The following is an 11863-nucleotide window of genomic DNA, read 5'->3' as shown; positions in this document are numbered from 1 at the left end:
GCCGCTCCTTGACCTTGTACTTCTCGTCATGTCATATACTCTGGCCGGTGGACGACTGGATGCATCGGAGGCGGGACTCGGGGGTAATGGGTGTGTTGCTTAGGCTCGCCACTAGTATATTTTACTGACTTCTGTCATCAGCCTCGAAGCGCTACAATGTCAACTATGCTTCATCAATCTCGACAAGTTCACTATCAAGCAGCGCGAGGAGCACTACGACAATCACTTCAAAGACGAAGGACCATCCGGAGCTGCTGCACAGATACCCAAGAACAACTTCAAGCGCAACAGGACAACGTCGAGCTCGTCATGGAAGGGGAAGGGCAAAGGTGCCCTTGATTCCATGAATTGGAAGACTCGCGATTCGGGGTTCTGGCATCCAGGTCTCCCTACACCTCCCCCATCATGCTTCACTCCAGGTGCATATCTTGCCGCGCTCTACTACCTTGTCCCGATGTACTTAACACAACCTTCGTCAGGCGTTATCCCCCTCCTAAAGCGTGCCCTGCGTCGCTCATTTGATCGCGGGAAGACACAGCACGCCGTTATATGCCATCATCGCGCTATCCACATCTCCAACGAGATGTTCGACCGAACCTGGGGCTGCGGGTGCGCCACACATAATCACAAGTCATGCATTGATTCCATTCTCCTCCCCTAGTTATCGCAACTTTCTCATGGCATGCGCCATTCTTATGGTTCAGAATAAGCAGCCAGCATACGCGGACCTGCTACAACGACCTCTCGTGCCTCCAAGTGTTCGCAATCTGCAGCGATGGATCGAGGAGGCCTGGGCAGTGGGTACGTGACTAAGGCTGGTCATAGGTGCATCGCTTATGCAGTCGCACAGGCTTCGACCGAGAAGGCGCACAACAACTCAAGAAGCTCGTTGGGACCGGCAAATGGATTGGCACCGCAGACCTATGGGTTGCTTTTGCATGTAGAGGCATACCGTAAGCCTCTTACTACATGCAGTCGACTTGTGGATGCCAATCTCCAGCAGAGCGGAGCTCGTCGACTTCGACCTGAAGAATCAGCCCAATGGTGAGCTTCATCACTGTGGTCCATTAAATCCTACACCAATCCATCTCACTTAACTCACATTCCAGCCGACCCCGTCATCCAGTGGATCATGCAGTACTTCGACCCGCCAAATAGCCCTAGACCAGCAGCTACCGACGTCAACACCGCATTGATGAACTCTTCGCCCATCGTCTCAACAGACAGGATGCCCATCATCTTGCAGTACAATGGGCATTCGCAGACGATCGTCGGGTATGAGCAGATGAGAGATGGGAGGGTGAACTTGTTGACGTTGGATCCTGGACGGTGAGTAGTTGGTTGAGATCTCGATGGGGTATGAAGAAGGGCTGACGCTGTGTCTGACAGCACACCCACCAAGCACCTCAGACAAGCTGCGCTAGCGGATGCTGGTTTCGCGCAGTCCGCCGCAGTATCGCCGTTATCCTCGAGGGATCAGGGTGGTCAGAGGGAAGCGGAGACCTCACAAGGTCCTCCAGGTGGCCAACAAGGACCTCCACGCAATCAGCATGGGCCTTCGCACAGTCCAGAGGCGGATCCTACCGGCTCGCAAGATCGCCACCCTCACGCGCACAAGATCAAAGACTTCATTCAGCACGGATCGTTGCGAAAGCACGGCAAACGGCGCGCGCCCGAGTCGCCGCCGAACCAGAGGGCGACGCAGAGGCATGCGGGTCATGTAAATGGGGACAAGGCGCCTACTGGCAATGCGGCAACCCCCAAAGGCCCAACATCGACCCGCGCCAACGCCCTGGCACCACGCGGGGGTGCCTCTGCACCGAAGCCGGATCTGGACTGGGGTCAGACGATGCGGTTCTTCAGGAAGGACGGGAAGCAGTTGTGAGTGTCAGCACCACTTTCGTTCATTACGATTATCGTTGTGGATGAAGATGTACTGACATCTTTTCGCAGGAACAAGAAGGACTCGTATCAAATCCTGTACTTCCCGCTGACGCCACCGTTGACCGAGGCGGAGAAAATGCAGCGGCGAGTGGTGTATAGTACGAGGATCTGCTGATGCTATAGGTCACCGAGGATGAGGATGAGCACGACACACTTTGGTCCAGATGGACACTTTATGCGACCTACTTTTTGGAGTTTGCGCGTCGGACTGCTTTACGATACAGTACATCTATGCAATCATCTTGTACTGCTAGCTATCATACTCTTCTACTCACGTAATCTACAATCTTGGACGATTGACGCCCACTACTGAAGTTAACGAGCGACAACCTGCAGCAATGGAGAATTGGAGGTCGCTTTGCCAAAAGGACGCCCGTGTGGTGTGCTAAAGACACGAAATGACGATGATAGAACCCAGAGTCGCTTTATTAACAATAAGAAACGGACAGACAGGGTCCAGTGCGTATGTACAATGTGGGCGAGGCTGACGAGTACACAGAGCGAGGACGAGACGGATGCGTAGGTAGAGGGTGGATGGGACGTAAACGCGGGGGCGTATACGAGAGACGTACGAGCAGTAACGTACGCATGGACGGAGGTAGGGCGAGACGTACACTAAGGCGAGACGATGAGCATAGCCAGCAGCCGCTGGTGTTCGAGTAAGGTAGAGTAAGTGTCGAGCATAGCGCCCGAAGAGATGTTCCGTGAGACGAAGCAGAGAAGGGGCAGGAAGATGCGCACAGCGCCAGCGAAGGCTCATTGCTGATCTTCAGCCTGTTCCCTCTCCAATCTCTTCTTGATCGCGCTCACTAGAAGAGGATCAGAAGGGGGTATATGCGGGTGTTGCTTTGCTTACCATCACGCGAAATCTGACCGGACGACACCCAGCCGTCTGGAAAGGCGGCGATGATCTTCTGGTAGAGCACCTTCCGCATTCCCTGCTCGCTCATCTGGATGACCGAACCCTCGAGTTGGCTAAACAGGGGTCAGAGATGATGAGGTTCGGCAAAGCGTGCAGACGCACTTCTTCTCGTTTTCGAGGCGGCAGACCTCATTGCTGAGCAGGACGAGCTGCCAAACGATGGTCTTCATCTGCTCGTTCATGCGGAACTTCTTAGTGGGCGGGTTCGCTGTCCCCTTGTCCTTCTCAGGCTGAGTCGCCGGCGGCGGGGCATCGCCGTCGACGTCCATGGCATCCTGCAACTCGCGCTCCTCCGTAGGATGTCGGGTGGGCACAGCAGAGTGGTTGCTGTCGTCCTCAGAGCGTGCGCCGTTCTCAGCCGCAGCCTTCTCTTGGCGGTTGTTCCAAGCAGCCAGACTCTTCTTATAGTCCTCCTCCGCCTTGGGGAAGCCCTCGTCCGCGAGCTGCTTGAGCTGGGCGAGCAGCGCATCCTGGCGCTCGGTGAGCAGGGCGATGTGGTCGTGGAAGACAGTGCGCTTGATGAGCTTCGTCATCGTGAACTTGTTGTAGGGAAAGAGCTGCGGCATGAGCGCGAAGAACGCGTCGTCGTACTCGTCCAGGCGGATCGCGAGCAGCGCGAGGTCGGTGAGCAACGGCTTGATGGACGGCGGGAACTTGCCCTTGACCTCCCAGTTCTCGTGCGCAATGGCGGACTTGAGGGACTCGACCATGCGCTGGATGTCCGGGTGGAAGGAGTTGATGTCGACGAGCTTGCGCTTCTTGCCGTTCTCGACGACGGTGATGTAGCGCTTGCGCTTCTGGCCGGTGACGGCGCTGTCGTTGTCGGCGGCGGCGGCGGCAGCATGCTTGCGATCTTGCTCATCGGTGTCGGAGACGGGGATGGGAGCGTCGCGGGAACCGTCCTGGATGGCGCGGAGGGCGCTGTTGATTGCGCTGCCGTGTGATCGACCTGCGTCGGACGCGACGACGTTGCCGACTGTCAGTGGCATCTTTCGTGACTTGGGCTTCCGCGCTGGGCTTCTAGCGAGCGATAAGTAAGATGCAGAAGGAATGATGAAGTACGCCGCACTTGTCCTTCATGAGAGCCACCTCGCCAGACGAGACGTAGAACCCCTGTTGCTTGGTCTGGGCAAAGAATTTGCGCTCGTCGATGGCGAGCTCGGAGTCGTCGATGAAGGGGTCGGAGACATCGTAGTAGTCTGCGCCGTATTTCTGAGGAGGAGGAGGAGGTAAGTACAATACAAGTCCGGAATAGGCATGTGAGCGTACCCGCTTCTTCCGCTTCGGGGCCTTCCCGCCTTCGTCGGGCTCGACGTCGCCCTCCTCGCCCTCGCTGTCGCCACTATCGTGATGGACCTTGACTGCGACGGGCGTAGGTGGTCGCTGGCCGGTCTCTCGAGCAAGCGCCGCGATATCGACCTCATAGTTGTCGGGCCCGCCGAGGGTGATGTCGAGTCGGATCGTCTGCAGCGGCGGACGCTCGGGTGGTGGTGGCGATCCCGACGGCGAGCGCGCTCGTTGCTTCGCCTTGGCCTTGCTGACCGGTTTCGACGACTCTGGTGGATGGAGGAAGGCGGCGGGGGCGGAAGCGGGTGGTGGGGCGACGGGCGTGGGGTCGCGAGGCGCCGGTTCGATAAAGCTGCGGTCGTCTGGTATCGACGGCTGGCGCGATGGTGGTAGCGAGTAGACAGGCGTCGAGCGGTGGGAGGCGCTGCGGCGTGGGGCCTCGGAGAGCATCTCAATGTCGGACGACATCGCGGCGGCGCACCAACGGCGGGCTGCGGAAAACAACGACGAACCTTCCAACTTTCTGAACTTCCGATTTTTCGCACCGCATTTTCGCTTGCATTTGCCGCGTCATCCGTCCGCCAGCTCAGCGAACTTCCACCGCGGCCAACGTGGCCGTTTTGGGACGTCTTGCGTTCGAACCACGCCCCCGCCAAGATGCTGTCCTTTCCTTTCATGTCTACTTCGCCTTTTGAGCTGCTCAAAAAGCGCGCTAGAGACGTACTGTATGGTTCTGTTGCACTATGTAGCGTTGAAACAGTCTTTATCTGGGCCGTGAGGGTCAGTGTAGGTAGACGGCGGCACAGAGCATCTTGAACCTGGAACCTTCCTTTCTTGGAAGAGGCCCCACAGCTGATCGACATCACCCCGGGCTTCGGTGATTTCGCTTCTGCCATCACTTGGCTCGGGCATCCTCAGCTTCCCATGCTACAGCGCATCCTTCTGTTGGCAGGATATCAACTCAACCTCTCAACCTCTCCTGTACAGTACCAGGCTTACAGAAGGGCCAGAAAACCTAGCCCCACATAATCATAATCGACCTACGTCTCACACCCAAGTAGCCAACAGAAATCCCATCCATTTGCTTGCTATGATACAGTGCTATTTCCATCCAAGTCCGTGATTACAAGGCAAGTCCATCATCAAGCTCATTCAACTCATGCCACCGTGATCTTCTTCGGCGTGTTCTGTGCGCCGGTCTTGGGGAAGGTGACGGTAAGGACGCCGTTCTCCAGCGCGGCCTTCACCTCGTCCTCCTGAAATTCGAGTTAGCATTCTCATCCATGATCCATAACCGACCGCACAAGCTACTCACCTTCACGCCCTCCGGCAAGCGCAGCGTGCGCGAGATCTTGCCGTACCGGCGCTCGCGCACCGCGTAGCCCTGCTCCTCCTTGTCCGACTCCGACTTGGTCTCGCCGGACACGGTGAGCAGGCCGTTCTGCAAGTTCACCTGCACGTCCTCCTTCTTCAGCCCGGGGAGCTCGAACGTCGCGGTGACGAGGTTCTTCTCCGCGTCTTCGTGGAGGTCCATCCTGGGTAGGGGCGTCAGCACGGTTGTGTTCGACGACGAGCACAGTACGAATGAGTACTTACCTGGGCTTCAAGGCCTGGACGACATCGCTAGAGGTGCCTTCGCCGCGACGGCGTTGAGCCTCGCCAAAGAACTCGTTGAAGATGCGGTCGACGTCGTAGAAAGGCTCGTAGCGGAAGAGAGACATCGCTGTCGAGTAGAGTATAGGCGAGTAGAGTGGGGTGCGTTAGTTGTTGCTCGAGTCGAGTGAAGATGCTTGTACTTGTTCTGCAGATGCGGCTGGTGTTGGGCGCCTTTTATACGTTTGTGGCCACCCGGCTCACCCGTAATTTCTGGAAATGATGGAAAGGCCATATGACGTGGGATGACACGTTTGCGCCTTTTGAGGTCCTGTCTAGACGATTCTATACCCAGCTAGCATCGTACAGCGGTCCTGCGCGGAAGAGAGAATGCCAAAGAATATTCTAGAATAAACTCATGAAGTTGGCCACGGACTGCATGGCGCTGGGATACACTTGTCGAGCAGTTTGAAGCCATGGACACATACAGCGGTGCAGCTTCAAAGGTCCTGCAAGACAGCATCGGCGCTGCCAGAGCGCAAAGCTTGGAAAAAGAAGATATGGATAATACATCACACGACTAGGAGTCTAGCGGTTTACTGTTGGCTACGCCACCTCAATGTCTGCGATACAGGTGAGCGCGCGAACAGGAATTTGACGCAAATAGCAAACCTCTGTCTAGCTTCCGACCTCGACAACTCCATCTTCGGTGTCACGGCACAAGCGGATGTGGCAGCCCTTTCTCGATTGCTGCAGAGCGCGCAAGGATGGGAGAAGGCCTCTGGGATAGGCATCATGGTTGGATGGAAACCTGAACTCCAGTCGCTTCAGCTGCGGGGCGATCGCCGGGGAGGTCAAACGACTCATGACCATGTCGGTCGAGAGGTAGACACCACGGCCTTCTCTAAAGGGCTCGATGATGACCAGGCTTTCCAAGTGATCAAGCTTTGCGAGTGAGGATAGGAAGAAGTCGGTGTGGACGACGTTGCTATCTGATTCAAGGACGCGCAACGGTGGCTTGGACCGCAAGATAAGGCTGTAGAGACTGCGAAAGGGGTCCCCGTCGTTGATTACGTCGACGTACTTGAACGTCAGATTTTGAAGTGCGGGAAGATCGAGGCCATCGAGGATATCCTGGGTATGGTACTCGAGGGTGATCTCGCGCAGGGATGGCATGCACAGCGCAGGTGTGCTCGCGGAGAGGCGTGCGCCGATTTCTCGGCTCATCGAATGGTTAGAGAATAGACCTATGTGCAGTTCCTCGAGCGTTGTAGCGTACAGCGCAAGGACGGGAATGAGACTTGCGATGGGTCCATCGAACCGGTATCCTAGCCGTAACGAGAGCTTTGTGAGATGAAGTGGCGGCAGTCCCAAGATTTCCGGGAGGGCAGAGGACTCCCCGACCTTGAGCGCGATGATTAACGCCAACTCTCGTAGCTCCGATGCACGAGCCAGGAACTTCAGAGGCTTGTCGTTCTGAAAGAACGGCGACGTCAGGTATATGGAGGCCGAGTACAATATGCGAAAGTCCGGGGGTGATATGGGGGCGTAATTGCGACAATTTCCCTCGAGGTAAGTCTCCCTCCACCGAGCTGCATGCGGTAGGAGCTCGGCAAGGACCGACTTCAGAGACTGGCAGTTTCTGATCAGCCTGCTGTCCACGGAGAGTGGGCGCTGGCCAGAAAGGGAGACTTCCGTGGAGATCAGCTCGAGCGGTGCAGATTTCGGCGCGCTAATGTGCGTCCAAAGCTCAGGCGTGCTCCAAACGGCAGTACGCCACGACGAGCAGACGTGAGAGAGCGTCGTAAGGGCTATCATGGTCGGATCTTCTTGGCCTACCACGGAGTAGATGAATATGTCGGATAGCAGCTCCAGCGGAAGCCGGCGCACTGACGCGAGATATGCGCGGGTGAACTGTAGGCGGACTTCGAGTGTCTCGCGCAGAGCATGCAAACGGCGAATCGCCGCATCGACGCTATCCAGTTCAGAGCCTAGGTCTCGAGCAATTCCCTGCGCCTGCAAGGCCTGAGATGCGTCCGGTATGACGCCCTCGCGGTATAGCCCGATACTCGTGTATGGCTTTGAGCTTTGCAGAACCATGTCAGCTGCGTCCACGGCAAGTTGTGCTTGAGAAGCTGTTAGGTCCTTGTTAAGCTATAACATCGATGTTGATACCAAGTTCACCTTGCCTACCCATTTGGACCCCGCTACCTCTGCAATGAGTGCTTCGGTTATGAAGGACAAAGTTGTATGTAGGTCAAGCGCGGTCGCTATCCGTATTTGTGCCTGCTTGCCATTGACAATCGGCAAATGCCGTGAAAGAGGTAAACATGCCCAAATCGGAAGAATTGACGCTTGTCTTCTACTTGCAACAAGTCTTTTCTGACCGTCAGTAGCGGCGTGGTCATCTATGATTCCCTCTACATGTAATCGAGGACATTTGACGAAGCAACTTTGTTCGTTGATACTCACAAGCCAGGGCCGTCGTCCATGGCACATGCGCGCACTGTTGAGATTACGAGCAACATAGCGCGACGCAGGAACAATGAACGCTTCTGCCCAAAAAAATGAACTCGGTTAGTCATTGCCGGCTATACCTATGACTCTGCTCGCGCTGTAGGCGGGCCTGAGGCCTGTCCTCCGCTCAGATGTATGACGCCACCACACAATACTCTCACCGATCCCCGCATCGACGCGGACATACAATTTACAAAGCTCTCGTCCGGCCCGCGATACTATCTAGCAATCACGGTGTGCATTGAGCACTCTTCCTACCTGGTCATGGGACTGGCGCGACCCGGTCGAACATATGCTGCACGGTCACCAGATGAGTGAGGGCTGCTCTTATAAACGCAAGCAATCTACAGTGCGGCCTCCGGCTTTCACTACGAGGGTACTTCGCGAGGATGCGGGCCTTGCCGTCATACGTCCAAGCCGGTCTTATCTACGCGTTGTACACGCGAGCTGAGAGGACCATAGCTCGCAATGCCTCTTCATCAGCGACCTTTGCCCCGCCCCCAACCGCGGTGACGGTCACCGTAATCGACTCCATACCATCAGCGACAGTCACCTCGGGCGCTTCTTTCCCCCCAGTCGGCTCCATCACTCCCCAGTACTCCGCCGAAGGGCTTGAGCAGCTGTGGGATGTGGTACGTCTGCCTTCGCTCATACATTGACGTCTTGACACTCAGCATACTTACATCGCTTGCTCAGGTGGGTCCGGTGGAAGAGCCACCCTTCACGACGACCGCTACACCGCAGCCGTCGATTGCGCTTCCTCCGCCTCCTCCGTCCCTTTACCCGGCATTCTATGCACCAGAGCCTAAGGATGTCCTTCCTGATTTGAAGTTTCCCGAGGGCTTCAAATACGGCGTCGCTACGGCGGCGTATCAGGTCGAGGGTGCAACCAAGAACGAAGGCAAGGGGCCGACTATGTGGGACTGGGCCTCGCGTCAGCCAGGAGGTGTTCTCGACAATACGACCGGTGAGACTCGGCGCTTTTGAGCCGTCTATCAAAGTATGCTGACACTTCACAGGCGACGTCGTCGACCTTTACTACTATCTCTACAAGGAAGACGTCGCGAGGATCGCTGCGTTGGGACTGAATACGCATTCCTTCTCGTCAGCCACCTCACATATATCCTTCTAAGTTCTCACCGTGATGCTGACGATGCATAGTATATCCTGGGCGAGGATCTTTCCGTTCGGTACTGCGGACTCGCCTGTGAACCAAGAGGGTATCGACCACTACTCAGATGGTAGGGTGGCAATCGCGCATCGTTGTCTCATACTCATTCCCTGCAGTCATCGATACTCACTTGGCATACGGCGTCGAGCCCGTCGTCACGCTATGTACGTCGCTCTGCCTGCTCCCGGTAAACAAAGCGCCGACACTTCTCTTAGTCCACTGGGACACACCGCTCGCACTTCAGGCTTACTACGGCGGGTTCACTTCCCCGAAGATCGTCGATGACTTCGTGAAGTGCATATAATTCTTTCGACATGTCCAAGCCACGATCACTCAATGTTGTCGCCAGCTATGCCAAGACTCTGTTTCAAGCATACAATGGTCGAGTGAAAACCTGGTGCGTACATCCTCTTCTCGCCCCGATGGGGTATCATCCATGTAATGAATCTGCAGGTACACATTCAACGAACCTCATGTGTACTGTGACCAAATTGCCTCGTACCCGTTCAGTGCGTAGCTTCAGAACATGCAAACAACGTGTGCTGATCTATGCAGACGCAACGCTTGGACCCGGCGTCAACTCCTCGACGGCGCTGTATCATTGCGCGTACAACTTGCGTTAGTGGTCATGCCAGCACCCCGCCGATCTAGTCTAACGATCTCCCTGTAGTCAAAGCGCATGCTGGGGCCGTTAGAGGTACGTACTTACGCTGTTGCGCTTGGCAGACTGGCACACCGCTGACCTGTTCGCTGTAGCCTTCCGTGCCATGAACATCTCGGGCGAGATCGCGCTGAAGAACGATGATTTTGTGTGAGTGGCTTATTTCCCGGAGAGAGAGAAAACTGTTCTGGAGCTAGAGACGGTTTCTCAGCGGCACCCCATGGCGCGCGAACAACACCGAGGATGCAGATGCTGTCGAACGGCATGCGGCGTTCCAGATCGGCATGTTCTCCGACCCGTTGTATACTACGGGCGATTGGCCGCAGATCTTGAAGGATACTCTGCCTGAAGAGTACCTACCCCGCTTTACGGAGGAGGAGAAGGCGGACTTGCTCGGTGAGCTCTTTCTTCGATTATTGACACTCCGTCCTCTGTACTCCGTCGTGTGTTCCGACATCTGTATTCCGTCTTCTCCATCCCATCCCCCGCAAACTCTGACGCCAGCCCCCCCTTACCAGGCTCCGCCGACTTCTTCGCCATCGACTCCTACCGCTCCTTCTTCATCCGCGCGCCCGAGAACGGGATCGCCGCCTGTGTCAACGACTCCTCCGACCCCAATTGGCCGCAGTGCAACGAGCAAGTCACGTACGACGCCGACTACGGCTGGTCTGTCGGCATCCAGGCGGATCTGCGCACCGATTGGTTGATCGCGACGCCGCAGAGCCTGCGAGGGCTACTGAACGAGCTGCATAGGCGGTGGCCGAGTCCGAAGATTGTGAGTAGGAGTCGTGTAAATGAGTGGGGAAGGATGCTGAAGGCTTGATTCCGCAGTATATCTCCGAGTTCGGGTTCACTGAGCCCTTCGAGAACGAACGGAAAACCTTGTCTCAGATCAAGGAGGATGTCGGGCGGACGAGTGAGTGGATAGCTTGGCCCCTCCCTCTCTTCTCACCTTCAAGCTAATCCTCTCCAGACTACTACATGACCTACCTCGGCGAGATTCTGCAGGCGATCCACGAGGATGGGCTGCCAATCGAGGGCGTCTTTGCCTGGGGTGAGTCACTCTCTGCTTTATAGGGGGATTGCTGAATCTGACGATCCGCTAGCGATGGTCGACAACACTGAATGGCAGAGCGGCATTAGCGCGAAGTTCGGCATTCAGTACGTCAACTACACAACGCTGGAGAGGGTTTACAAGCGCTCGGCGATTGCGCTTTCCGAGTTTTGGGACGCGCACAAGACTTGAGGCAATGTCCCGCAGATGATGGACCAGCGCGCAGACAATTCTCAGTCATCTCACCTGTAACGCCTCGTTATGTCCCAACGTTGAAATGTACTATAGCTGCATACGATTTGCTCCATGATCATCTTTGCTGCAATACCTGTTCACGTTCTCTAAGTACTCACCCGGGTTCGCTGACTTCTGTATCGCGTGAGGGTCACCAATGAGCCATCGAATGACCGATCAGCCGAATACAGTTAGCTTCACGGGACCTGTACGGCCGGGCCGCTTGCTACAATGCTAGGGCGGGCTTCGAAAGGCACCGCAGCCAAGTGGGCTCAACTAGCTTCTGCATCGGGCAGAATGGATGACCGATGCGGGGAGGGAAGGAACATTATAATGTCCTAAGTCGCACTGGACCTCGAGGATGAGTGAAGGAGCATTCCTTTGTTTGATTCACGCCGTCGGCTGGTAGGAATGAGAATGGGGCCATATTTGTGCTTGCTTGTCAAAGATCCATATACGGCAATTTCTGTCACGGTCAAG

The 11863-nt window shown here is 56.0% G+C and overlaps 7 protein-coding genes across 7 annotated transcripts; 3 read left to right on the top strand and 4 right to left on the bottom strand.

Moving 5' to 3' along the window:
- Positions 1-2331, top strand: SCHCODRAFT_02607244 (uncharacterized protein). The gene is made up of 9 exons (XM_050344257.1): positions 1-90; positions 142-419; positions 480-609; positions 662-801; positions 851-953; positions 1004-1044; positions 1110-1329; positions 1390-1881; positions 1954-2331. Exons 1-9 carry the CDS (start codon positions 29-31, stop codon positions 2057-2059), a joined length of 1572 nt encoding a protein of 523 aa, XP_050202993.1. The 5' UTR covers positions 1-28; the 3' UTR covers positions 2060-2331.
- On the top strand, positions 1869-2293 carry SCHCODRAFT_02030703 (uncharacterized protein). Its single transcript, XM_050341564.1, has 2 exons — positions 1869-1887; positions 1954-2293. The coding sequence occupies exon 2, from the start codon at positions 2078-2080 to the stop codon at positions 2255-2257; it is 180 nt and encodes a 59-aa protein (XP_050202992.1). The 5' UTR covers positions 1869-1887; positions 1954-2077; the 3' UTR covers positions 2258-2293.
- Positions 2332-2343: 12 nt separating the features above from the next.
- On the bottom strand, positions 2344-4939 carry SCHCODRAFT_02674701 (uncharacterized protein). The gene is made up of 5 exons (XM_003035795.2): positions 4136-4939; positions 3936-4078; positions 2969-3886; positions 2801-2919; positions 2344-2753 (listed from the first exon to the last, which is right to left on the bottom strand). The coding sequence occupies exons 1-5, from the start codon at positions 4619-4621 to the stop codon at positions 2701-2703; spliced, it is 1719 nt and encodes a 572-aa protein (XP_003035841.1). The 5' UTR covers positions 4622-4939; the 3' UTR covers positions 2344-2700.
- Positions 4940-5211: 272 nt separating this feature from the next.
- On the bottom strand, positions 5212-6118 carry SCHCODRAFT_02607237 (HSP20-like chaperone). Its single transcript, XM_050344256.1, has 3 exons — positions 5763-6118; positions 5469-5693; positions 5212-5409 (listed from the first exon to the last, which is right to left on the bottom strand). The coding sequence occupies exons 2-3, from the start codon at positions 5685-5687 to the stop codon at positions 5311-5313; spliced, it is 318 nt and encodes a 105-aa protein (XP_050202991.1). The 5' UTR covers positions 5688-5693; positions 5763-6118; the 3' UTR covers positions 5212-5310.
- Positions 6119-6130: 12 nt separating this feature from the next.
- Positions 6131-6961, bottom strand: SCHCODRAFT_084446 (uncharacterized protein). Its single transcript, XM_003035797.1, has 2 exons — positions 6419-6961; positions 6131-6369 (listed from the first exon to the last, which is right to left on the bottom strand). Exon 1 carries the CDS (start codon positions 6920-6922, stop codon positions 6425-6427), a length of 498 nt encoding a protein of 165 aa, XP_003035843.1. The 5' UTR covers positions 6923-6961; the 3' UTR covers positions 6131-6369; positions 6419-6424.
- Positions 6962-7049: 88 nt separating this feature from the next.
- SCHCODRAFT_01118157 (uncharacterized protein) lies at positions 7050-7998 on the bottom strand (the record flags this gene model as incomplete). Its single annotated transcript, XM_050341051.1, has 2 exons — positions 7931-7998; positions 7050-7872 (listed from the first exon to the last, which is right to left on the bottom strand). Coding segments are annotated over exons 1-2 (834 nt in total), but the record flags the coding sequence as incomplete, so codon positions are not given.
- Positions 7999-8331: 333 nt separating this feature from the next.
- SCHCODRAFT_02607232 (glycoside hydrolase) lies at positions 8332-11478 on the top strand. Its single transcript, XM_003034965.3, has 16 exons — positions 8332-8895; positions 8960-9230; positions 9283-9367; positions 9425-9504; positions 9551-9598; positions 9650-9728; positions 9784-9831; positions 9888-9943; positions 9990-10052; positions 10105-10131; positions 10191-10245; positions 10307-10491; positions 10614-10870; positions 10927-11011; positions 11069-11149; positions 11202-11478. Exons 1-16 carry the CDS (start codon positions 8653-8655, stop codon positions 11339-11341), a joined length of 1803 nt encoding a protein of 600 aa, XP_003035011.1. The 5' UTR covers positions 8332-8652; the 3' UTR covers positions 11342-11478.
- Positions 11479-11863: the final 385 nt, after the last annotated feature.

This window comes from Schizophyllum commune, assembly GCF_000143185.2.
Source record: "Schizophyllum commune H4-8 unplaced genomic scaffold SCHCOscaffold_1, whole genome shotgun sequence".
In the NCBI taxonomy this organism is placed as follows: Eukaryota; Fungi; Basidiomycota; class Agaricomycetes; order Agaricales; family Schizophyllaceae; genus Schizophyllum; species Schizophyllum commune.
This window is presented reverse-complemented; position numbering and strand designations above follow the sequence as displayed.